General features: G+C 37.5%; 1 protein-coding gene across 3 annotated transcripts; it reads right to left on the bottom strand.

Annotated features, from left to right (window-relative positions):
• Positions 1–867: 867 nt before the first annotated feature.
• On the bottom strand, positions 868–25,861 carry fli1rs (Fli-1 proto-oncogene, ETS transcription factor-related sequence). Of its 3 annotated transcripts, none has more exons than XM_042489678.1 (10): positions 25,708–25,861; positions 15,118–15,314; positions 13,657–13,823; positions 8,196–8,399; positions 6,572–6,649; positions 5,151–5,219; positions 4,931–4,993; positions 3,850–3,897; positions 3,516–3,602; positions 868–1,923 (listed from the first exon to the last, which is right to left on the bottom strand). In XM_042489678.1, exons 1-10 carry the CDS (start codon positions 25,723–25,725, stop codon positions 1,400–1,402), a joined length of 1,455 nt encoding a protein of 484 aa, XP_042345612.1. In that variant the 5' UTR covers positions 25,726–25,861; the 3' UTR covers positions 868–1,399. The 3 variants fall into 3 exon arrangements, with proteins under 3 accessions (XP_042345612.1, XP_042345613.1, XP_042345614.1); XM_042489679.1 differs by lacking the exon at positions 25,708–25,861 and adding an exon at positions 25,186–25,548; XM_042489680.1 differs by lacking the exon at positions 3,516–3,602.

The raw sequence follows: 25,861 nt of genomic DNA, 5'->3' as shown, positions 1-25,861 counted from the left end.
TAGTACTAACTGCAAAACTTTTGTCCTCTATTTAAAGGAATAGTTAAACATTTTGGAAATCTAACACGGTTATCGGCGTTAGCTTTATTAGAGTTATACGAGAAGAATGACACCACTTTCATATCTGTCCGTTCATGATTAAGCTATAGCTAGCAGCCTGGTAACGTCATTAATCAATGATGAATTGATAATAATTTTTTTTTACTTTAAGTATTTTACTGTTAACAGTAAGAGTAAGAGTTTGTTGTCTCACACATCATAACATTTTATCAACTATATTAAGTATTTGTTAATTGTTAAAGCTGGAGTGTGCAACTTTTGGCCCCTCCTTCAAAATAAAAGCACCAAAGATTACACTTTTATTTATTTCATTATAGCAGTACTTAACTTTATTATAAAGTTGCTTCATTTAACTTTATTATAGAAATATTTAATTTGACTTCATTATAGCAGTACTTTAATTTTATTATACACACAAAATGATTTCTTTTAACTTTATTATAACTGTAGTTCATTTAATAATTTTATATTTTAGTTGTCTACAGAGGTTTACAGATATTTCAAAATGTTGTTATCGCGATTCAGCCCAAAAACTATTGCAATGCTGTTTTTAAGTAATGTCGCTCAGCCCTACTCTGAACCTACCACAGACCCAAAAGTAAAACTGTTTTTCCACTTTATACTTGAACTTTCCTGGCAAAAGATAAACCTAACTAATTTTAATAACAATATTCCCACTCTGCTCAGGACGACATATATACTTTCATTTATACCTACTTGCAATGCTTTTTTTCACTTACAAAAAGACAGAAACCTTAAAAGCCAAGTTTCTACACAGAATCTGTCAATGATAAAACTCAGGAGCCATTTTCAGATACAAGCATCATTTATTAGCTTTACATCAAGAGTAAATGTTACATTGCTACATAACCATCATTCTGTACAATTGTTCTTTTACAAATGTCAGGTCATAAAATGTGATAACTGTGGTTTCGACCTATGAAGTGGAAAAAAGAAACTCTTTCAAAACTGAAACGCCACTTGCACGGTAGCGGCTGCGCCTTTGGTCTTTACAACAGCAACAAGTCAAATACTTACAAATTGAACTTGGTTTCATAACAAATGAATAACCGTTAATACAGTGTGTTATCAGTATATTGATAAAAATCGTGAAGAATACCCATCGGATTCATTCCTCGCGGTTAATTCACCCTCATGTTTTGTCCATTTTGAGGAAGGAATGTGACAACTTCATAATGCCTTTGATAGAAACAGACCGTAGCGTCATTTCACCTTCATTTCATACGGAGTTCAGCTCAGGTGCATCCTTGATCAGGTTAATGTGTTTTCTCCCACGTTTGGGTTCCTCTCTTTTGTTCCGGTGTGAAATGCATCGTCCTCAGTAGTACGAGCTCAGGTGGGAGTGGGTGGCGGGATGTCTGGTCATGGCTGACCCGGGATAGATGGGGCTGTTGGGGGAGTTCCAGTACGTCGACGGAGGGCTGAAAAAGTTGCCAGGGGAGACGGGCATAGGTGCAGGATGGCCACCCATGAAGTTCATTTTGGGCTGGTGGCTGTGGTAGGGCTGGACGTAAGACATCTCAGTCTGGTACTTAACAATCCCACCTTCCGCTGCGTGATTCTGGTGCGCCTGCGAGATGCCCTGGAAGTCGAACTTGTAGGCGTAGCGCTTGCCGTGCACTTTAGTCATGATGTTCTTGTCGTAGTAGTAGCGTAGGGCGCGGCTCAGCTTGTCGTAGTTCATGTTGGGCTTACTCTTGCGCTCGCCCCAGCGTTTGGCCACCTCGTCGGGGTCGGTCATCTTGAACTCACCGTTGGTGCCCTCCCAGGTGATGATGCCGGCGTTGTTGCTGTCGGACAGCAGCTCCAGCAGGAACTGCCACAGCTGGATCTGCCCCGAACCTGGGAGGAGAGAGGAAGAGGGACAGTTGAGGAATTTGGTACTGATGCACACTGTTACTAGTAGTAGCTGTGTGAAAAGTTTAGGTCTTTATTCTTTCACTTGTAATATTGGAACATTTTAGAGGATGTAATCATCTGTTTCTAGATGTCAGGCCATGAGCATCTGCATTTAAAATTAAAATTAGCATCGCAGTTTTGAACAAAGGAACAAAAACAAAGACCTCAACTCCACTTAAAGGGAAACCTCACCGATTTTCAACCAGCTTTGTATCAAAACAATGTGGCTGGTATCTGTAGATAAACTCTGGCAAACTTCCCTCCCTTTAATCAGTGCCTATATGTATTTTACGTCATCTGGTAAGGTGGACTCTAGCGCTATTGCTCAAACTACAGACGGCACTTCCGCATTTTCATATTGCAAGCTTGTCATGTTGCCGCTGCGGAGTATAGAGGGAGATCCAGAGACAGATTCGTCTCTCTCTCTCTCTCAAACTCAGGACTGAAATCTGATAAAATGGTCAACTAGGCAGTGCCGATTGAAGCTAGAAAAAGATTATGGCGTCACACTGCATATTTCTTCAGGGCTAAAACAGGGCATCAAATGTTTTCAGAAACATTTGATGCCCTGTTTTAGGGATGCACAATAATATCTGCGCATCATCTGTATCGGCAGATATTGGCATTGAAATGAAATGAAACTGATTTTTTTTATTGTCAATGTGAACATGTGCAAAACATCAACACAAAGTTGAAGTATTTTCCTTATTTTTCACGTTACATGAACATTACATACACTGAAGCTGAGCATTGTATTTAATGTCTCCATCTGCTGCTGGGCCGTCACGATAAGAGAATGCATAATATGATATTAAGTGAGGAAAAAGTGGATATAACGATATCGGTTAGCAGCTAGATGAGATGTTATATATCAGCTTATCGACAAAAAATCCAACTTTGTGCATTCATACCCTCTTTAGCTGTAATGGCGAGAGTTTATGGACAGGAAGTGGGAACCATACTGTTTCCTACATAATGAAAACAAAGGCTGAAAAACTGAGATCAAATAGTAAAACTAAGCCAAGATACTGTAACTGAGTTGCATATTTCTTACCTCAAATGTGCTCAGAAATATGTTTTAGCTAACTGCAATAAGAAATTGTTTTTCACCAAGCTGTCGCTGTAAAGCAGATGATTTTGCAGTATGTCACCCACCAGTGAGAGTGTTTATAGGTTCAGTGCATTATGGTAGTTGTATGTTTTCTACCTCTTGAACAAAAGCAAATACACAGGCCTTTTTCTCTTTTTTTTTCTCTGGTTGCATAGCACCAATTTTAAAAGCATTTGTGTATTCTTCCACATAGATTTTATGTAAGGACCCTCTTTATGCTGGTTAAATACTAATTTAATATATCAAGTTACCTGGACAGCTCCTCAGTTTTTCCTTCAACAAAGTACCTTTTGAGTTTTGTTGTGGGCGGGGTTTTTTTCTATTAATATTGCGACACATATCTAACATCATGTTTTTTCCACTAAATGTGACCTTTTCACTGTGTGGCTTGGAGGAAGTAAAAAACATCGGGGCAGAAACCTACCCACAGGCCTGTGAGCGCTGGGGTCAGGGAGCCTGTATGGACTTTGTTTGCCTGTTCGGTTCTTGGATGAGCTGAGGGCTTGGCCTTCTGTGAGGAAACAGCAGGGCAAACAGTCATTTTGGTGAGAGGGAAGCCAGATTTTGTCTCAGCGTAAGCGTTATGCAATTCTGCTGACACAACAGGTGTTGCTCGACGTTTACTCTATTTTGGAAAGTAAGTGCGTGTGTGCCAGCCCTTGCTTGCTTTCTTGCTTTAATGTTGCCAAAGCAGACAGTGTAAAGGCCTCATTTGTGTCATCCTTGTTGGTTTATCTTGCGGTGGTTTAGATTCTTACCTGGGTTGGCTAGCCGACTGCTAAGGGGCCCTAATGTCTGATACGGATCTGTAAAGAAGAAAAGGCATGTTATTTCTACATGCAGATGTTACTTCATTCATCTTTTGAACCTGAATGCTTCATTTTAAGTGCCCTCAGTAATAGCAAAAACAGCTTTTCATGCTTTTTGACACCACATGCGTCATAACTTAATGTTTGTGTTGTCCTAGTCGTTTAGGCAAGAACTTATTTTGATGGAGGGAAATATACTGAAATCAAAACCCACAACTCCATTTTGTTAAGTGATTTAAATATGTCTAACGCTGTGCTCACTGACTCACCAGTGTATGAATGTGTGTGTGACTCATAGTGTGAAAGCGCTTTGACTGGTGGAACTACTAGAAAAGCACTAGTCCATTTACCAAGTCCATAGACGATGTAAGTGGACTTATTAACTCTTATTAAATCTAAAATTTCTTTCATTGTTGTGAAAAAATACCCACAAAACAAAAAACTTTCCCACCTGCTCAACTGTACTTTTTTTAGTGCCATTTAGCAAATATTAGCATGCTGGTATGCCAACATATGATGGTGAACATTTAAGTGCTCAACATCAGTATGAAAGCATTTTCATTGTTAGCATAGTACAGTCATGTCAAAAGTGTGGCCCGGGGGCCAACTGTGGCCAGCAGACCAATCTTAAATGGCCCTCAGCTTGTCTTTCAAAATAAATTTCAACACAATATTGGTTAATCAAATTAACCAAGATGACTTTGCAGTCATACAGTTACTACATAGAGTTTGTAGTCTTGCACCAAGTAGGAACTATGCACTAGGCAGTACGATTGTGTTTCGTAAACAGACCAAAGAAGCAAACGAAGAGTCACCTAACATAAGATATTTCCTTCAAGGTAGGTGGGTAGACATGGATATAAAAACATACTGCGAAAGCACATTCATTGCCACTACTTTTGAATTTCAAACAGAGCTCTTGAGCTCTGAACAGTCGTTTCCAGCACTCTGTGAGTTTGTAGAGATTGAGCCACCTTAAAGGTCCTTGTGTTATGACTATGAAAATATTTGGCGCGAGTAGCCTTCGTACCTTGCACAATTCTTGGAGCAGGCTCTGTAACTCTTGAGCTGTGTTGGTGCTCCATGGAGGGACCTACAATTCAAAAATAATTTTAGAACAGTTTGATCCTCAGCTGTGGCCTAATTTTGGATTTACAGAGTCAATTTCAATGTAAAACCAGAAGTTGTTCGTGCATGAAAGATGAATCATGGTCATTAGTTTCATATCATCCTCATTTTTGTTGTCATACCTTTTGGCACTGCACTCATGGTGTTTGCCGGCCAGTTGTTCCTGCAGCTGATCTCATCAAAACTGCTCTCTGCACACACAAAAACAACAAAGATGAGACTAGACATCAGCTGGCACGTGGCATAAAAAGGCTTTGAAGTGGACAGAGGGACAGTTCGGCTATAGCAGGAAGGAAGTCAGTAAATGGAGACCAAGACGATAAGAGTTTGGAGGTCTGAAGATGACCCCCTGTTTCTTGGGCATGCGTTCTTTTGTTCGGGCCCCCCCCTGTCGCCATAAGATTGTGAATAGTGTCCCAGGAGTAGGACCCGTACCCCCCTTTTCCTGCGCCGGTGCAGCTGTTTCCTGTCTGAAACTGGCTGTTGAGTTTTGGACTCATCAGAGTTTTGTCAACTGAGGCCAATGTTGTGCTAAGGAACCCTTTTTGACTTTTGAAACTACATAACATGGTTCTGAAACTCGACACATTATTTTTAAATCCCTAAATCATTCAAGTAGTTTGCTGCTGTTTGATTTACACCCAGAAACATTCACACACGTGGACGGTACGACTAGGGTGGTAATGAAACAGAAAAAAATTTTATCCTGTATTTTGCAAGCTGAGTAAAGTTTTTTTTAACTTATAATGGAATGAAAAATTGCTTCTTTACTATTTTTAGGCAGTTATGTTTCACATATCATGTAATGGGCCTCATGCAGCAATATTCTGTGAAATTTCTCTTATATTTCTCAAAATTTCTGTCAAGAATTTTAAAAAACTGAGAAGTCAACTCCACATACACCAAATTTTCTAAGCCATCCAAACATGCTCGTGCCCAAAAAGAGGCTGTAAGAAGAACTTGTGCAATAGTGAAATTTATGTACTGTTAAACTGAAACAAAGTAAATGGGATTGTCTAGAGCATTAACTTAATATATCAAAACTCATTAACTCAATATAGCAAAAAACAAAAAAAAGCTATATTCTACATAAAAGCTTTTTACAGAGAATATATTTGTAATTAACAACATTTTGAATAGTAACTGTAATTTAATTACATAATTTTTCAGTAACTGATTACAATTAAGTTTATTTTGTAATTTTCACTGTGACATACAACTAGTTACATCACAACACTGCTAGTAACTAAATTATTTAAATGATTATAGTGAAGTAAAAAGTATGTAGTATATTTTTCTTCTTATAGTGTACAACAACAACACCAAACAGCAGATAGACACAGTAAGCACAATATAAAAAAACAAAAACAAAAACGAGCTAAGTAATTATTGGACTAACATACAGCAGGTGGCCAGAAACATGTCTCCCAATAAAAGACAGTGTTGCTCCGTAACTGCTGGATGTTTATATAAATAAATACCGCTGTAAGAAGGTGAGAAAATTTGGTTTTCATGGCTTTTGATGGAGATTGAAGGATCTTACCTGCTTTCACCTGTAGTCTGGGTTGTTGTGGTGGTGTGGTGTTGGTGGGAGTTGTGGAGTACGAGAAGGTAGGGCTACCTGAAGCAAAGATAAAAAAGTCAAGTTTATTGTCTGTTTATATGGATACTAAAAAATCAGTCATACTAGAATGGACTTTGTCATAAATGGTAATTTAAAATAAAGGATAGACATCAGAGGCACTGCATGAGTTGATTTGCACTTGTGAGGATTCAGTTTGTGGTGTTGCTGTAGCACTGGATCACAGTATACCGTTAGATGTTGACGTTCTGCTGTAGCTGCATTTGTAACATTTTGCAGAAACAATAACACTGCTAAATTATGTAATGTGGCAAGTATCAGAAATCGTGACGACATAATGTCAGCCAATACAGGAAACTTGTGCTAGCAAAGAGGAACAGAGGTCACAACACACACTGAAGACAGGAAAATAGTTAAAAACATGAGAAAACTTCAGCTTTAAATGACATCATGATCTTCCAGCCTCAAAAGAAAACATAAGCTCCCCTGTAGTGTATTGCAAGCTGTAAAATATCTGTGAAGAAAGTTATCTCTTGTTTATATTATGGTAGCAGTAATTTAGCATACATACAGTGTATTTTTTTATATTGTGTGTTCTACAGATATTCTATAGATATATTTTTCTTGCAGAGGATGCAAAGGTTTTTTGTGCCCTGTATTTACATTTGACATTACATTTATCTTACCGAAACTAAGACTAATGCGTCACAGCAGCTTTGTTTATTCTTCTAGAGAATTTGGAGGCTTTCCAATTTTTAAGCATGACAGGTGGGGTTTTTCAGCAAAAATAGTTTCAATGTTTTTATCTGAGGAAATACATATTTATATGTTTTTTTTACTCAACTCAACTCAACCTTTACTGTTTCCATTTCAAAATAAAAGCCCTTTGCCAGTGTTTCAATTGACAGATTCCTTTCAGTTGTTGACACAAGGCATTTTACTGTGAAACATTTACAGGACCTTGCTGCTGACGGTATCATAAATGAGTGGAGTACATCCTTTTAATTGTGGAAATAAAGTAATGGCAGGTAGCTCTGCAGCAGCCTCTCAACAACACACGCTGCTCACACATGCAGTGTGGCCCGGGTGTGAAATCACTCTGTTATGTTAAACGACACGCTTCACACTTCTTTTGTTTCCGCGATGCCGGCATGCTGTCTAAAATCACACATTGAAGCAGCATGATGACACTGTTGGTTGGTTCTCTTTAAAATGTAAATCCATCTGTTTCTCTCTGTCTCTCTTCATCTCTATCAAAAGCAGAAAATCCCTTATGTTTGAGAAGCTGAACCATACACGCAAACATTTATCCCTATTAATTGATCAGTTAACTTTTTTTTTACTAATTTATAATCAAATTATGATCAACTTTATTTCCATTGATTAGCCTGTTAGCTGTCAAATAATATCAGTGCATTTATGTCTCATTTTATTTCTGGTCCTGCTTACATGCAGGTGAAATATTTGTGGCCACAGAACAAAGTTCTTTTTACATTGTTGAAGTCAGATTCAGGGGAAAAAACAATGTTATCAGCTGGAGTAATAGAGAGAAAAAGAGATGTCCCAGACACGAGGCAAGCCTTACTCTGCCGGAGGTAATTGAGGTGCGAGAGCAGGATGTCTGCATTGTAGGCCGACGTGAGACGCATCATGTCGTCTTTGGTCATCTTGCATAGGGCTTTGCCATCTAGCGCTTGGAAGAGCATGACATCCACCTCCTCCAGAACGTACTCCTTGATGGCCCAGTCCAGCCACTGCCGCACGTGATCCTGTGTCCAAACCTCTGGATCTGCAATAATATGCACAAGAAAAGATCGTAAAAAGCCTGTGGATACACTAATAAAGTCTCACTTTGTAGAACGACTGTTTTTAGGGATAAACAATCTTTTAGCTTGCTAAAATTTTCACATATTATCTAAACTTTCAAATAAAAAAGATGCGGTTCTAGCTTTCAAAAAGTCACATAAACAGGAAGTTGTAGGAGGAGGCGTACAGCAATGATCATAAATTATTTGGGTCAAATTTTTATCATTGACATTTCCAATGCAAATACTTTTTAAGTCCCACTCCACTGAAGAATGTGGTTTGCTTATTGTTTCACTGCACAGACTGATGAATGTGCAGTTTGTTTCTAACACTCAGATGCTTAAAGAGGAGCATTTCTCTGTGCTGACCAGAGGAGGGAGGGAAGAGCGCTGCAGAAATGAAGCCCTTGGGCAAACTTAATTTGTTTGTAGGGCATGAAATTGCTGAATGTTAACGGAAAAAACTCACCAGCACCAGTTGCAATGTGTGATTTTGATACTTGACTTGAAGTGGGTGGTTGGGTGTGTATACTCACTCTGCGAAAACCAATGCCTGGTTTAGTCGAACTACTTTTTAAAAATTTGTGTTAAATATATTTTTTAGTTTGAAAAAATGTCTTTCAGCCATGAATATGTTTTTATTAAGACTCTTTCACAGTGGCACACACAATTTTAAGTTGCGCATTAAAACTAAAAAGCAGTTTTCTAATTTTTTTGTAGCCAACTCTACATTTGGCCTGCTTCTCCACAGGCTGCCACCTGCTCTTGCGATTTCTGTGAGGGTAACAGGAAGTAAACAAATAATTACCAATACTGCTAGGCACCAGGCAAATTGTGTCTATTTGGTGGTTTTGACAACCCTGTGAGAGTGTGTAGGTGTCACCAGATATGAGCAATAATATTGCACTGAGTATTTTTTACTATAGCGTTATGCATAACGGTGAAAAGTTAATTCTTTTAAACATTTTGATTATAGTGCATGATTTTACATGTGTTGGGGATGCATCTTAACATTGGATAAATATCCATATTAACCTTAATAGTTTTGAAGAATATCACCTACCCTTAATATTGGAGTAGTTAGGCACGGCAATAAAGTATTATGTTATGTAGGTTTATAAGTCAATAAAAGATATAGTTTTCAAATTGGCTGCCAAAGACATACTTTAAAATCTATCTATCTATTTATTTATATCTCTATATCTATCTATCTTCACATACTTATATGACATTAGATATCCTCTCGACCCTTTAAAACCCATCTTTTCAAATCTCTTTTGTTAGAAACATGATTTAATTTTTTTTCTTTACTAAATCTGTACAGTGTCCGCTCTTGCATTACATTATCTGTACGTAGCTACTAAAGCACATGTTTTAAGGTTTGCTTTGGGCAACTCACAGGAATTAATTGAAGTTTTTGGAAAGATGGTGTTAACAGTGGACAAGTGTATATAATTTCTTAGAGACATGGATGATGGTAAATAGCTTTGCATTTCTATAAATGTTTTTTAGGTCACGCTTTATCAGGGTTTGATATGTTCATTCACTATTAAATCTAAAGCACTACACTACTATTATGAAACTTCACTTTTGGTTAAAAAAACAATAAAACAACCACTCATATAAATTCATAGGTATTATAGTTTTTAAAAAATAATAATTGTATTTAATCCTTAGAGTGAGACATTTCTTAGCCTTTAATAACTTAGTTTTAGGTTGATACTGAGTTTCTTGGTACAGCACTAAAGTTTATCACTAGTCTGATTTAAGACAGTAAACTCATTTCCAGTTGCAAACACTGACTGTAAATTGCCCGTCATATTAGGCAGGAGCTTTGGTCCTGAACAGAAGCCACCACACCCTCACGTCCCGATTGTCCTTGGTTAACACATGCCGTTGTGATGCAACATCCGTGTATTATGAAGCAGAATAACTCGGCGCTGGTGACTCATTGATGGATTTGAGTTAAGTTTTAATGCGTCTACTGCACGTCTTTTTGAGCACAGTCTGAGGTGGTAATTCTCCAGAGAGACTGACTCACTAAAATGTGCTGCTCTGAGCTAATTTTTTTTCATGAGTCTCAACGGACCATAGCAGTATGGGAAATGTGTACGAGAGGGAGAGCGTAATACATGTCATCAGGTTAGTTTTGACATAGTTTGAGCAGTGATTCACTGCGAAGATGAGACGGACGGAGTGCAGTCTCAACCTTGACTATGACTCTCTGGATAGTAATGACACATCACTGTCCTCACTCTAAGCTGTAAGAGATTTTCCTCTGCAAAGAAAAAGGGAAATCCATTGTGCTCGTAATTCAGCTGAAGCAAAAGTTGGTTTAGATGAAGTATGAGGAAACTCAGCTCTATAGCTCCTCTGAAACCCAAAGCATATTTTAAATTAAGACTTTTGACTTGAACTGGTGTGTCATGGTGTTATTTTGAGAGCATTATTTAAACATACGTGTTAACCTTGAATCCTTCTGTAAAGCAATGACACATCCTTCCTGTTTTGTTGTCACGTTCACATTCAGCTGCTTCTATGTCTTCTGTGTTTGGAGGGATATGACTGGTGTTATTCTATACTTTTCATATCGTCAACAAACCCCATGAAAATGACATAGTCCGTCTTTAAAAACTCTTCGACTTCCCGAGGCACTCAGCCCAAAGCTCATTCTTTTTCTGCTGAAATAGTCGATCCTTAAAAATGGGACACAAATGTATAGTTTCATGTTTTAAATTGGGCTGTAGTGGTTAGCACTGTCACCTCACAGCAAGACGGTCCTGGGTTTGAATTCAGTGTGGGGCGTTTGAATTGGGTGGTGGGACCCTTCTGTGTGGAGTTTGCTTCTGCCCACCATCCAAAGACATTCAGGTCAGGTTAACTGATGACTCTAAATTGTCTGTAGGTGTGAATGTGAGCATGAATGGTTGTCTGTGTCTATAGGCGGGTTTCCATTAATTCTTAAATTGACTAATGCAAACAAGAACAAGAGAAACTTTATTGTTATTGCCTGTCCAGGGTGTACCCCGCCTCTCACCCTACGACAAAATATAAAATAATAATATAAAATATAAAATAATATAAAAATAAACCTAATGGAAACATGTCAATTTTTGAAAAAATGTCTATTCATTGCAAAAAAGCTTTTATACTTGCATGAGGTGGTATTTCAGGCAATTTGAAAAAGCCACATTTTGCAAAACTGCAATGGAAATGCAGTCATCTCACAATTGTGTTTCATCATCATTTCGCAAATATTGCTATGTAATTGCACCCGCCTTATGTGTGTCTGCCCTGCGATAGTTTGGCGACCTGTCCAGGGTGTACCAGTGACAGCTGGGATAGGCTCCAGCCCCTTTGGGTGTTCAGCTCTGGATTAATACATATTAGTGAACATTTTCAGCAGTGGTTTAGTGTGTGTGAGACTGAATCAAAATGAACTACAGAGCCCGTGTTTATCATAATGAAACAACATGTTACCCAGTGAAACTGTGCGGCTCAGCGATGTGTCTTTGGAGCTCTCAGACACAGAGGAATAAAATATATCAGACTTTGCATACTGACAATACTTGTTGGTAGGATGCATGTTTTGGTTTTGGTCTTTATGCACAGTCATGTCTCCTAGAAATGACATTTGTGTGTTATTAAGCTGCTTTCATAAATATATGACTAAGTTGGGGAGGATGGCGTTATACAAAGTGCAGAACCTTGACACCAGAGCCTCGGGTTTGCGGCCAGACTGGTGTTTTAGGTTCAGGGAGATAATGTAATCTGGTGAAGGATAGGGAGAGTGATGAGGTCACAGATTGCAACCAACTGAAATTTCTCCCCTGTTTCTTGATGTAAGAGAAATAGAGTAGCTGGCCTAAAAATGTGAATAGTCCTATCTAGAGCCAGTGTTTGGCTTATCCATTCTGGGCCACAATAAAAATACGGGACACTCTGTGGAAGAAGACCCTCTCCATATTTAAATATAAACGGCTTAATCTCAGGTAACAGTCGCACAAGGATTCCTATTTTCAGGTGTCGTCACTACGAGTGCTGATTCGTTAAGTGTCAACATTTCTGTGACTTGCATTTATAGAAAATACAGTTACATGAAACTAGCAAGAAGCAAGTAACTAGTTCCATGTTACAAGCAGCGAGTAACTACTAGTGATGAATGAGTAACTGGGAAGGAGCAAGTAACTTAGCTGTAAGTAACTCACAAGAGGCAAGTAAGTAGTTCCATGTAATTACAGAGGAGCGAGTAGCTAGTTACATGTACCAAGTTACATGTAATTAATTTACAAATTGAGTGTAATTTTAATTACTGAGAAAAATATATGTAATAAAGTTAACTATTGATCTAAATGTTGGTGATTACAGAGGTTGCATCAGAATATATTATTTTGTTAAAAAGGTTATATGTAAAATAAAACATTCACTTTGCATCTTTTCAAGATGCAGGAGTGTCCTTTTTTGGCGTAGCCTATGGACACTTATCAGCCTTATTGCCCAGTTTAAAACATTTGTCAGAAAAGTAAAGTAATCAAATGTAATAAGCTTTGATAAAGTAATTAAAATAGTTACATTACTTAATACATTTTTAACAGTGTAACTACTAAGCTATAACCTATTTAATTTCAAAATTTACCTTCACAATGTTAGAAAATGCAATTTGCTCAGTATTAGCCTAATTTTCCCTATTACATATTTTCTGTTTCAAATTAGTCTTATATAAGCTTAATATATAGGAGACACGGTGGTTTATTGGACTTAATAAGAAAAATGGAGTAGGCTGTTAAAAGTTTTATTTTTTAAGAAAGTTAATATCTAAATGTCTGTTTATGAAAATCCTTCTCAAAGCCTGTTAAAACTTGTTGTAACCACAGGAAACATAATTTAAAAATGCCCACACCTGCTCATCACACATCTTTTCCTGCTTGCCCTCTCTCTTGATAACATCACGGTCCTGAGTGCTAAATTTACACTTTAGACTTCACTCTTTTTAAAATAGAATTCATTTTAAACCTTGATAATATGATTCACCAGACAACCAGAAACATGCTATTGTTTCGCTGGGAGAGCAGTGGCTGATGGTAGTAGTAGTTTGGAGGAAAAACAAATGCTGTGCTGCTCTCTGGTTCAGTTATTGATGTTGCTCAAGCTCAGCGCGTGCATCTGTTGGGAAACTGTCTTGTGATTGCGTCGGTCTTGGGTGAGAATGGAGGGTAATTGATGCTGAGTGACTCAGCTCACCTGCTGGCACGATGACCCTCTTCTCCTCTGTGGCGCTGCTGGGCGGGGTGGCGGTCTGGGGGCTGACACGAGGCTCCGGGTACGAGGCCTGGTACGGCATCGGGGCCCCGTCGTTACTCATGTGTCTAGAGCGTTTGGTGACGCTGCAGTCCACAGGGGACTCACGGCTAGAACAGACAGGAGAAAAATGTATTTTTATCATTGAAATATCTTGTAAAGCTTGTAAATGATCAGACTCTTAACTTGGGTTCTGGCAACATTAGCACTTCGGTTAAGGTTTAGGAAAGATTGTAATTTTGGTTAAAGGTCCATATAATAGAGAAAATAATAGGTCAGTTAACTGATAATGAAAATAACTCTTACTTGCAGCCATTTGCTCACTTAACTTAAAAAAATATTGGAAGCTTGCACTCAAAACTTTTAGTTTAACTCAATACAGTAACATCAAAGTTATGAGGACACCAGACAAAATAAATGAGCCCCACGATTCTTGTCAGCGGGGAAATTTGTCAGTTCAGTTTAACCTTTTTTTGTTTTTTAGCATTAAATTCTTCATCATATGAACATAAAATTACCAGGTTGCTAAATGTTTAGCTTTATGTTTATTAAACTTAAAAACATACTTAGAGATTGAATGTACAAACAACTACTATATATTGAAATTTCAAAGTCAAATTAACATAAAATCTTACAACTAAAGCCGAATTCGCTCAAAAATGTAATAGAAACTTCCTGCACTCAGAATTTTGTAAGTAATAAGTACAGCTGACACAAAATAAATGTGTCACATTTGAAGTTCAGTCGACTTAAAATGTTACGGCATCCACCATTTTTTTTTAAAATTTGAAACAGCTTATTTTAACAGTCATAAATACTCAGAAAACAGACCAAAAACTCAGATCAGAGCACTTGCGATAACAAAATCTTGTCCTGTTGCCCACAGATTCTGCATACATATGCAGACGTCTGTTTATAGAGATTAAAGGGGCCGCAAGTAGTCACAGATGTTTTTGTGATAGGTTAAAAATCAAGAAGGCTGGGAACCAGTGGTTTGGTTTTTAACAAACTGTAGTATTTTATACGATGATTATATGTTTTTTTAATGTAAAATCTTACTCTTAAAAGTAACTATTAATTATAGCTGTCATGTAAACGTAGTGGAATATAAATATAAAGTAACAGAAAATGTACAAAAGAAGAAATGGCTCAAAACTTTCCATCTCTGGTGGTGTTTAATCCTTCAGTAAAGTTTAAAACACCTGTAAAGACCATATTTGTATTCAAACATTTCCATCTATCAGCAGTGGAAAACAACAAAAGGGTTGCATTTGGTACGAGAACAATAAACAAACAATTTTAGTGTCTGGAAAAACCCAGAATGTTGCCATGGATCGTGACGAAGCTGCAGTCATTCAATCCGGGAACCTGTGTCCCCTGTGGCCTCGCCCTGTCCTGACTCACCTGGTTCCATTGACGTGTTCGCCTCTTTTCCCGGGGTTTTGCGTCGCTGACCCCACCCACTCCGGCTCGGTGGGCTCGGGACTTTGCTTGGAGGCCTGGCTGAACCCGCCGGGCGACGTCATCTCAGCCTTCATGTGTACTGCGGTGTAGGGCGGCTCGAATATGGGCTGATCCTCACTCACCACGGACAGCGCTTCCTGTCCAACAGAGCCACAGTAGTCAGTGTCTGGCATTAATGTGCCGGGTCACAACCTGTGGAAACTGACGTTTTCCACATACAGACTGTGTTTGTAGATGGTTCAGTGTACAAAAGTAAAACCTCAGTAACTACAAGAGCTGTATTACTGATAACACCAGCACAACATATTTAAATATTGAAAGATTTAAATTTTAAACTTTTTTTTCTGTGATTATAGCCAGGTTTCCTTTTTTAAGCTTTGTTTTGATGGGAAAAAATCACCCCAAATTTCTACTAAAAAAAACCCTAATTTTTTTCACTTTTGTTGTGGAATCAAATGAATCAACAAAATAATTAAACATAGTTTTTGAGAGGATATGCCAGCAGAAATAACAGAAAACCACATCTGCTTAAAATATTTACTGTAACAGGAAAATGAAATTGTGATTCAGCAACAATAGATAATGGGCTTAAATGTGACATGACTGACTTAAAAGGTCTAGTGTGTAGGTTTTAGGGGGATATATTTGCAGAAATGGAATATAATATAACAAGTATGTTGTCTTTAGTATAGAATCACCTAAAAAATAGGAATTGTCGTGTTTTCATTACTTTTGAATGAGCCGTTTATATCTTAATAAGGAGCGGGTTCATGGAGATCACCATGTTTCTCCGTCAGACAAATCCAACACTGGATCTAGATCGGGCCCGTGTTTCGTGTTTCCACATACGCCTCAGTATTTAGGAGCCCCCCAGGACAAGCAGCGTTGCAAAAACACTGATTTTTTTTTTTGTGTGAAAAGGCTTTATTCAGTAATTTTACAGGTTTAAAAAATATTGTTTGTTTTGGAGAGGAAGAGACCTCTGTGGATAATTCAGCTCCTGGTGAAAATCTCCTGTACGTTCTTTTAAGTTATAAGAGGAAAAATAAAAGGTGAGAACACATTAGCAGGTGCTTGGCTAGCGGCACCATCAATTTCAGTCCAATTCAGTTGGCTTTACTGGCATGACATAGCACTATACATATTGCCAAAGCATATTTAAGTCAGAAAAGCCCCTCTTTGACACGCTGAGCAGCGTCAGGGAAACACTGATTTGCAGTGTCCAACTGCATTGTTCAGTGCAGTAACCGATTTAAATCACCAGATTTGTTTGTTTCGGACAGGAGGAGACCTCTGCTGATAATTTGACTCCTGCTAAAAGCTTCCTCAACAATAAAACGCTGCAGGAATCGTAACCCAGAAAAGTTTCAGCTGGTTGCAATCTGCAGTTCTCACCACTAGATGCCACTAAATCTTACACACTACTCCTATAATACTCAATAAATTAATTACTCATGCTGTACACGTTCCCATTTAGGGAATATTACAAATGTGTAACACAACAGAAAGATTTGCAGTTCTTAGCAATCCTCCAGTCACGTTCTTTCTTTTCTAACCTCCAAGCTACAGCTGCAGCAACAAAAATATCCCTTAATATTCTGTGTAATGCCCTGTGATTGATTAAAACTGTAAAGGTTTATTGAATCTAAACAGCCAGAGAGATAGCATGTTATCAAACCATGCAGAAAAACACTCAGGCGTGAAATCACAAGTGAACTGTTCATGCAGGCTGTCTAATCTTGAACATCAGTAACCTTAACCACAGTTTTATTTGTCGTTAGGATTGGGGTTGCAAGGGGGGGAAGGGTGTGAGCTCAAGGTGGAGTCTAATCGAGATTATAAATCCGTCTTCCTGTGTTGAGCATCTACAGCAAGGCCCCAGAAACCACCCCAACATGGCACTTTCATCCCACGCACTCTGTCTGGCAAAATACCGGACCTGTTGTTGTGCCTGCTGCTCACATTAAGTGTGTGCATGTGTGATGCGGCCACGGCACTCTAAGTGGGTGCAAGTGCGTGTTTGTTTAGAGGAGTAGAGCATTGTCTTTGGGCCTCGTACGTCAGTGCCGTGCTTTTTCAGTGGCCTACAGGAAACCTGGCCGCCATGTGCAGAGGAACCTTTTGGCACAGGCCAAGGGAGAGGAAATGGTGGAGGAGGGGGGCACCGTGTAAAAATGTGGGTCATTTTAAAGCTGGAAAACAAGAGAGGGGGTCGGGTTCATTGGACAGCAAGACGAGTATCGCCTTGATTGAAGTGCCGACTTCGCATTGTGTTTTTCTTTTTTCTTTTTTTTTCTTTTGCCTGTGTGTGTTTTTTTTTAGCTCATTGTTGCCTGAGCATTGTAAACCACTTGTTAATGCATGGCACGCAGTTTGGCATTTCCTCAAGACTGCAGACAAACTGATACAGAAGTCAGTGTGTGTGGGATTTCAGCAATCTGCTGCTGCTGCTGCTGCATCGAGCTTTTGCTGCTGTGCAATGGATACAACCTTTTTTTTTTTTTTTTAAGCAAGCAAAAACTTTAAATAAGGAAAAAAAACAACCCATATTGTTTCACATCAAAGAAATGTTACCTGATATTAGTTGCTCTGGATTTAACCGTTTGAAACTTGTGCAAATTGAACTGAAATTTCTTTCAAAAACATAGGAGGGTAATGAGAAATTAAAGAGAAAAATTACCTAGAAATTATCAAAAAAAAAAAAAAAAAAAAAATCTGAAAAATGACATTAAAATTTGTAAAATGAAAAATGAAAAACATAAAACAAGGAAATTACCTAGTAAAAGTGCTTTAAAAATATAATAATTTCATAACATTCCTTTAAATATGTAATGAGAAATGGGGCTTTTTCCCTAGCTTTTTTTTCTCATTGACATTTTCCCTAACTTTTTAAAAATAATTTCTTGTTATTTGTGGGGCGTTTATTACTAAATTGCTCAATGCCTTGTTTTTGGTGTTTTTGAAAGAAATCACACCAATCTACACAGGGTTCAAAGTTGCTCCAGGTTTCAAAGGGTTAAAGACACAGATGATTAAAACATATAATGTGCTGTGAATTTAAAAAAAAGATGCAGACTTGTGTAAAATTTCTGTCTGCTAACAGAGCTTACAGTGATGCTAAAGGTGTTTTGCAGCTCAAAACTTCTCAAAGAATCTGGGGTGAGACTGGAGGGTGCGAACAGTGTTTCCATAGCAACAGTCTTGGGTGGCTTTACTAGCAGTAGTAGTCAGTGCGCAGTGCAGCCATATAGACCGACGTGTAACCATCCAGGATATTTTCCCTGGTCCATTTGTATCCCTATGAAAAGTAATGCACCAAAATTCGTATATAACCCACATATCTGGAAAGGCTGTGATCACATGACCAATGTGCTGAAAGGATAAAAAAAAAAATAAAGAAAGAAATAAAAAAAATAAGTAGTCTAAAGAGTGAAAGTCCAAGTAAGGAGGACAGTTGGGCAAATTCCTCAGCAAACTGGTGCGATTTCTTTCAAAAACATGGGAAAAAAGGCAATAAGCAACATGGTAATAATTGTTTTACAAACTGTAAGAAATTAGTAGATTTAGAAAATTACTTTTTTTAAAATATGACAAAATGTCAAGGGAAAAAAAAAAGAAAAAATCTAGGGAGAAACTACATTTATAATTATCATACTTATATATTTAAAATTATGTTACAAAATTATTATAATTATTGCAAGCACTTATTTCAGGTCATTTTTAAAAACCTTTACATTTTTTAAAATTTATTATTATTTTTTTTTAATTTCTACATTTATTTTGATTTATTTTTTTCATTTTTTAATTTTATTTAGTTGTTTTTGCAAATTTCAATTGTTTTGAAATTTTCAATTTCAGGTAATTTTTTGTACTTTTTACTTTTTTTCTTGTTGCCAATTTTGGGGTAATTTCTTTAATTGCTCAAAGCCTTCTTTCAGTGTTTTTAAAAGAAATCAAGCCAATTTGTTCAGATTTCAGAGGGTTTAAGGTTCGTTGTCATGTTTTTTTTTCCTAAACCTAACTACTAGACTAAGTGTGTAACTTTACGTTAAGTGGTCTTCATAATGTGATGATGCCATTTATGTGGCACTAATTCGTCAGGTGTCATAGGAACCAGTGTATGAGGACCTGTTGGGGGATGTGATGCTAGTTGAGGCTAATGTTGCCACAAGGTGAAATGAGCAGCGGGCTTCGGAGGTGTGGTTCTTTAACTTCACACTGTTACTTTTGTTTCATTTTAAAAGTTGTACTCTTCAAAACAAACTGACCCCAGCGACATTACTTGAGGTGATTTATCAGACTGCACAGATCGCTCTTGAGCCACCAAACACTTTTAACATATTCAAGACCTAAAAACACTTTTAGGCTATGTGTGAATCAGTGAAGTTCCCCTTTAAAGTTTTAAGGGGCTCATTTTGATCATTTGTTATGGTTTTCTATGAGCAGAATCAGAGGTCTGATTGATTGATTTTTCGAAATAACGCCTATTATTGTTGTTAAATGACATTTAGATGACATCCGTTGAGTTTTACTGTTGAATAGGTTGCACAAACGTACCTAAAAATGCTAATTTCAAGATTTGCCTAAGAATTTCTTTACTTTACTCTCTCCCACTATGTCCGGCTTCATTTTTTTAAGTATCTATCTCTGCACAGGTGACTGTCAGATGTTGTTTTGCTGTTTCCTACAGTTTTTGGGCAAATGTGTCATTATCCTTCATTTAATGTGGTCCAGTAGTATCTATACTGATGGTTACACCTCTCAAATTAATCTCAAGTTTAAGACTTCCATTATTCATATGGGCCTTGTAGTTGCTGATACTCTGTATTTAAAAATGACAACTCTCAGGCAGAGATCTGAAAAGGGGAGCAGCTAATAACAAGTTAAACTAAGGACTTTGAATGCAGTAGGTGTCACATTTTTAGATGATCAATATCTAATTTTCCATAAAAACATGAATTCTTTCACGTGACTGAGGTGTTTTGGATCTTCGTATTGCCCTGCTCAGCTTTCTTTTGACCGCACTCCGTGTTTACTTCTTCTTCGACTGATTGCTGTGTTCGACTTCTGTCGTTTTTGCCTCCCCCACTCCTCCTCTCAGGCCCTCAGTGCCTTCAGAAGCACTTCTCGCTGTGCAGAAGTGAAACAGTCGGCTAAAGCAGGCTGCTGACGACAAATTCTTATGAGAAGACATGATGGAGAATAGTTTGACTTCGTGTTAAAGACGATTTATTTAAACGTTTTTTTAAACGCTACACACTCAAACTGTCGATATTATCGTGACTCGCAGCAGCTCATCATGTTCATTTTTGTACATTCAGTGACAAGCTCATGCTCTCACAACCACAAACTCACACTCCCGCTCTTTCTTTATCTTCCCTTTGCTCTCTCTCTCTCTCTCTCTCCTCTGCACACTGATACAAATATACCAAAATGTGGCCTGACCGCTAATGCCACAACTGACTTCCTGTTCAATGTGTTTCAGCATGTTGCTCGGTGACACAAAACTGCTTTTAAAAACATGACCTTCTCGAGGTTGCTGCTGATGTGCCTGTGCCTCGATGTCCTACAATTAACACCGTTTGGGTTCAGTTTGATAGTAAACACTCTTCACTTGCTGTGAGAGCACAAACATGAAGTCCTGCACGGAAACTTTTGGCTTTAAGTCAGCAGCTTTGTGTGTTGCATCATGCAGTCTTGCCCAAACCGAGAACCGACGTTCATGCTTCTTATATCTCTATGCTGTAACATTTTTGATTAACAGTTTAACTGCAGGAAAGTGTTGGATAACAACAGCAACATGTTTGACTTGGATTCTCTAATATAAGATGCACTTTAACAGCTTCACTTCCAACTCTGTGTCTACCCTTTGAAAGTATTTTTTGGTAAAATATCTAAAGGGATATTGCAACACAGCGTTAAAGAGATAATGTAAGTTGGTAGTCATGTTATGAATCAGACATGGAGGGTGTTTGTACGTTTTTAAAGTTCAAAGGTGCTTAATGTTTAATGCCAGAGTTTTCAGTTTAAAAATATTAGTGTTCAGGCTACCTTAAGATTTTGAGGTAATTTTGTAATAAATCAAAACAAATAAGCATCTCTAGTCAGATAAACTTGAAACTCATCACAACTGAAGTAAAAAATCAGTCAATTAATATGTTTAATAGACTTTAAGATGTTGCAAAATGATTTAGAGTTTTCTTCTTAAGTTCACGTAATTCAGTTTTAAGGCAGCCCAAACACTTAACTATTTTAAGGTAAAACAGATTGTTTCTTTTTACGGTGTGAGAAAATACAGAACCACTGCAGTCCCAAAAGGTGATATTTGTTTTATTCTGTGCACACAAGTTAACTTTTATATTGTGTGCATAAGTTAATAACTTGTTCCCACAAGATAATTAACTTTTGTGCACAACATAAAAGTTAATATCTTTCGTGCACATAAAAAATACAACCTTTCAGGACTTTCAAGGCTCTATAGTGTGAATAAGTTGTGAACTTTTTTTGCAGTTATATAATTGCAATTTAAAATTTTTGTGGCTCTGCAGTTTGAGTGACCTGTTTTTGCTTGGCTGTAACCTATTTTAGGTTTCACATCTGATTTCTGTAACTAACTTATAATTTTTTATTATTGGTTAATCTGCTGATTATTTTCATAACTGATCATTTGGTCTTCTGCAGAACATCATTTTTAAGCTTAAAATGATTCAAACAGCTCTAAAATTACCAAAATAGTTGCAGATTTAGTTCATAACAATGAACTAATCTGATAATCAGCTATTTATTTCAGTTCTACTGGTAACCTAAAAGCAGCTATTCCCCAACAAGTTGCAGGATAAATCTGAGGGACTACAAAAATTATTCCCAATATAGGAGAGCAGAAAACATATTTCTGCTGAACAAAATGTAAATTTTTTTCTCTCTTATCTTTGCTTTTTTTCATGTGGATTGCTTGATATTTTTATAGGGCTGTTGAAAGTAACCGATTTAAGTAAAACAAAGAGAATTTAGTCACGACAGGTAAACATATACCTGTGATAAGTGGCTGCAAGAAAGCATTACTTTGTTTAAAGGAGCCAGAAGCCAAAAAGGTTGTGATCCGCTGCCCTGAACTGTAACCAAGGATGTGGTTAACAACTACTTTCTTGCATGCACCAATTACATGATTCATATTTGAAGTCTGTTTTGGTAATACATATACATTTCTCAGATGTAAATTCAGGGATCCCACATTCATGGAAAACCTGGAAAGTTGTAGAATTTCACAATCAAGTTTTCTAGGCCTGGAAACATCATTTGATTAGGAAAAAATCATTTAAAGTTTTGGAAAAGTCATGGAAATTTTGCTGAAATTGCTACAGTAGTCTTTTGTGAATAGCTATCAATGTAATGTAACATAAACTTATTTTCGTGCTTAAAACATAACGCCGCTAACATCGCTAATATGCGTCGATTTGTGAAGTTTTGCTAATCGCCAAATTTGTTTTTCTATTTTTCCGTTCTGTCTTTCTCATCTGCCTAAAATTATGTTTGAATAGAGTTTAAACAAACGCTTTTTTGATGCTTTTTTTGCACTCTGGCCTCTAAAATGTACAAAATATATTTCTGGTGTGAATACCTATATTTTCATTGTGAATTGGAGAGTGGTTGGGGGACTACATGGCACACTGTTGTGAGCCAGATTGGACCATAAGTTGAGTATCACTAGGTTAGGGTATCTGTCAAATTGGTGTCAACTGCTATTAATGGGAGAAACAAGGCCTTTAGTTTCAACATTCTGGGGAGGATACATATGAAACAGGGTCTTTGAGCGTCAAAAATGCAAAAATGTGACCCCTTTTTGCATCAGTTTATGGTGTAAATGTTTCTAAATTTGTCAGTATAAAAGTTATCTACTACTTAATTTTTTATGTCAGTGCACTGTAAAATATGACAAGTTGATTTTTCTTGAAATAATCTTGGAAATGCATTGCCTTGAAAAAAGAAAGTAAATATAACTACAAATCTTAATATATGTTTACTTTATTGAAGTGTTGAGTTTACTTGAAATTCCGCTGTATTTACTTAAATTTGTGACGTTGCTGCAACTTAAAAATGACAAATGAAATCACCCTGTTTTTCGAGGTGTTTAGCAACTTCAGAAAACCAAGCTGGTCTGACTTAGCTTGATCATTGCAAAGAGGGTTTTGCAAGTTCTGTTTTCTGGAGATGTTTAAGAATATACAAATATGAATGCAACCATACAGATATACAGGTAAACATGGTTTACTGAAGCTGCTAAAACTTAGAACTGATTTGATTAAACTTGTCATTTTTTGATACTTTATTTATTATAATTTTTACATGATAGGGACAGTAAGCAGAAAAAATAGAATAAAATAAAGAGCAGAACAGACAAGGGGAAAAAAAATACATAAATAACATAAATATGAGGCCATGGGAAGTTTGAAGAATCAAAGCAAATTTTCCTAATTTAAGGTAAACTTGTCATTTTAAGTTGCAACAGCTTCACAAATAATAAGTAAATATAACATTTTTTAAATTAAACTTAGCAATTAGATATGAAGTAAACAGATTAAGACTTATATTTACATCTACCTACATTTTTAATGCTATCTATATTTTTTAAAAGTAAAATCAACTTTCACAGTGTGGACAACTGTATGTATGGGATGTGTCCCCCGCGTCCCACTCCCAAATACACCTGAGGATGTTTAAATGGACTGAAAACTGACAAAACGAGGTGTTCCCAACGATAACAGGGCCAGAGATCAAGTTGTGCAAAAGCACAGTCCTGTTTGCTCGCTATGTCTGAGGCAAGTGTCAGAAAGCAGAAGTAAAAGTTAAGTCAAGCTGATTTTGCAAAGGGCCGAGCAGCTGCGCTTTTTCTGCTACACAAACAGCGGTGCGGTTTTCACAGCTCGGAGCCTGGCAGCGCGCGGGCCTGTGCAGGCCGCAGGCACACCCGGGCCTCCTTCTCCTCCCAGCCTGTGAGGGGGACAATGAAGAGTTCAAACAATGAAACGCCTCAAGTTTGTCCACGTCGTTTCTTTCTGGAGAGGCTTTTGTTGCCTTTTCGACATTTTTTTTTCTAGTCCACGGGGCGGAAATGTGTGCGGAAAGTCTGAGGTTGAGACAGGAAGCCTGCTGAGTTCAGATAACGACACCTGACAAGTGCTCCCGTTTGCAGCTATAAATTATACTTAAAATAACCTCAAAACACACAATCTGCTGCGACACATTGCAAGAGAGCCATTATCTAAAGAATTAACGTTTTATCATGGAAGAATCCTGCGTGAGCAGGCATGTGAACACAAAACAAATATAAAATGAAACTTTTAATTTTAACGTCTAAATTTTAGTTTTCGTTCCAGGATGTCCTCAATATTCTGCACTGACCCTTTAATTTCTCCCTTCTTTTAATGTTAACGAAAAAACAATTGACTTTATAGACCAAACGGCACCATTAAACACACAAACATGTTTTTTTTAGAATCGAAAGAGGCATGAGTACAATAATTAGTTCCTCAATCTAAGGCCTTTTTTTCAAATGCATTTTTCGAGTTTTACAATTAGCTGAATATAAGACCTTTATTTTGGTTGAAATAGACTATCAAGTCCCTTCGTTATTATAAACAGGCAATTTTATAACAAATTGAAAATGTTTGCATTAATGTGGCGTCAAAGTTAGGGACGATTATGCAGGAAATTGTAAGAATACCTTAAGGCAGAAATAAATAAAAACCGAAAGACAATCGTCGCGTATTATAGGCAGATTCGTTAAAGCAATGGCATTATTGTGTATTTTTTTGGCCTAAATTATCAGGTACAAAGTTTGCCCCTTTTTTCGTTGCGCAATAATCAGTTTTGAGTCATTAAAATGGTCTTTTCAATGTAAAGTCCTAACATAAGGGCATTTATTTCTGCGTCTTTTCAAAGAAATGAAATTGAAGCAATGTGGTGGTGAAGAGAAGAGAAGTTGCAATGATAGAAAGAAATGTGAAATACCAGTCATCTGATGGAAATGGATCCTCCTGCTCGTTAAAAACAGTCTCTCACTGTATCCAAGTTGATCCATGGCGCCTTTTGGGGCACCTGCCTTGTGCGCAACAATAAAATCCAGCATCCCTTAATTAATTTATTCTTCGTTAAAGTTTGTTAACCCGTTAAATGTTTAGTAATTATTTTTACTTTTTTGTGTAGTCGGATTTAGCGGGGTGAGCTCTATTAAACAGAACAATCAGAAGAAAAAAAACGAAACGCGCTTGGAAATCCTCTTTTACGCGCATAACCGGCCACCAATTAGTGTTTTTATCTGAGTGTAAAGATGTAGTGGTTAGTTGTGTTATTATAGAGCCGACATACAACCACGAACGGGAAGGAAGAGGAAATTTTGTACAAGAAGGAAAGAGTGGGGAGCTCGCATCACCGCCTTGACTCTCTCACTCAGCAGACTCAGACCTGGTGTGGGTGGCCGCCTGTCATTTTCACCACCGGCAGCAGCAGCGTTAAAAACGATCAAACACGTACCTTTATCGTACAGTCCATTGCAGCAGCCTCGCAGTCTTTGTCATTTAGTCGTTTTTGTAAATGTTGCAGCCAATTTAGCCTTCTAACCTCACTTCAATGCATGCAGGGGTGCATTGGCTCTATGGCGCAAACCATTGCAGTTACAATTTTTCGC

This window comes from Plectropomus leopardus, chromosome 7 (genome assembly GCF_008729295.1).
Source record: "Plectropomus leopardus isolate mb chromosome 7, YSFRI_Pleo_2.0, whole genome shotgun sequence".
Lineage (NCBI taxonomy): Eukaryota > Metazoa > Chordata > Actinopteri > Perciformes > Serranidae > Plectropomus > Plectropomus leopardus.
This window is presented reverse-complemented; position numbering and strand designations above follow the sequence as displayed.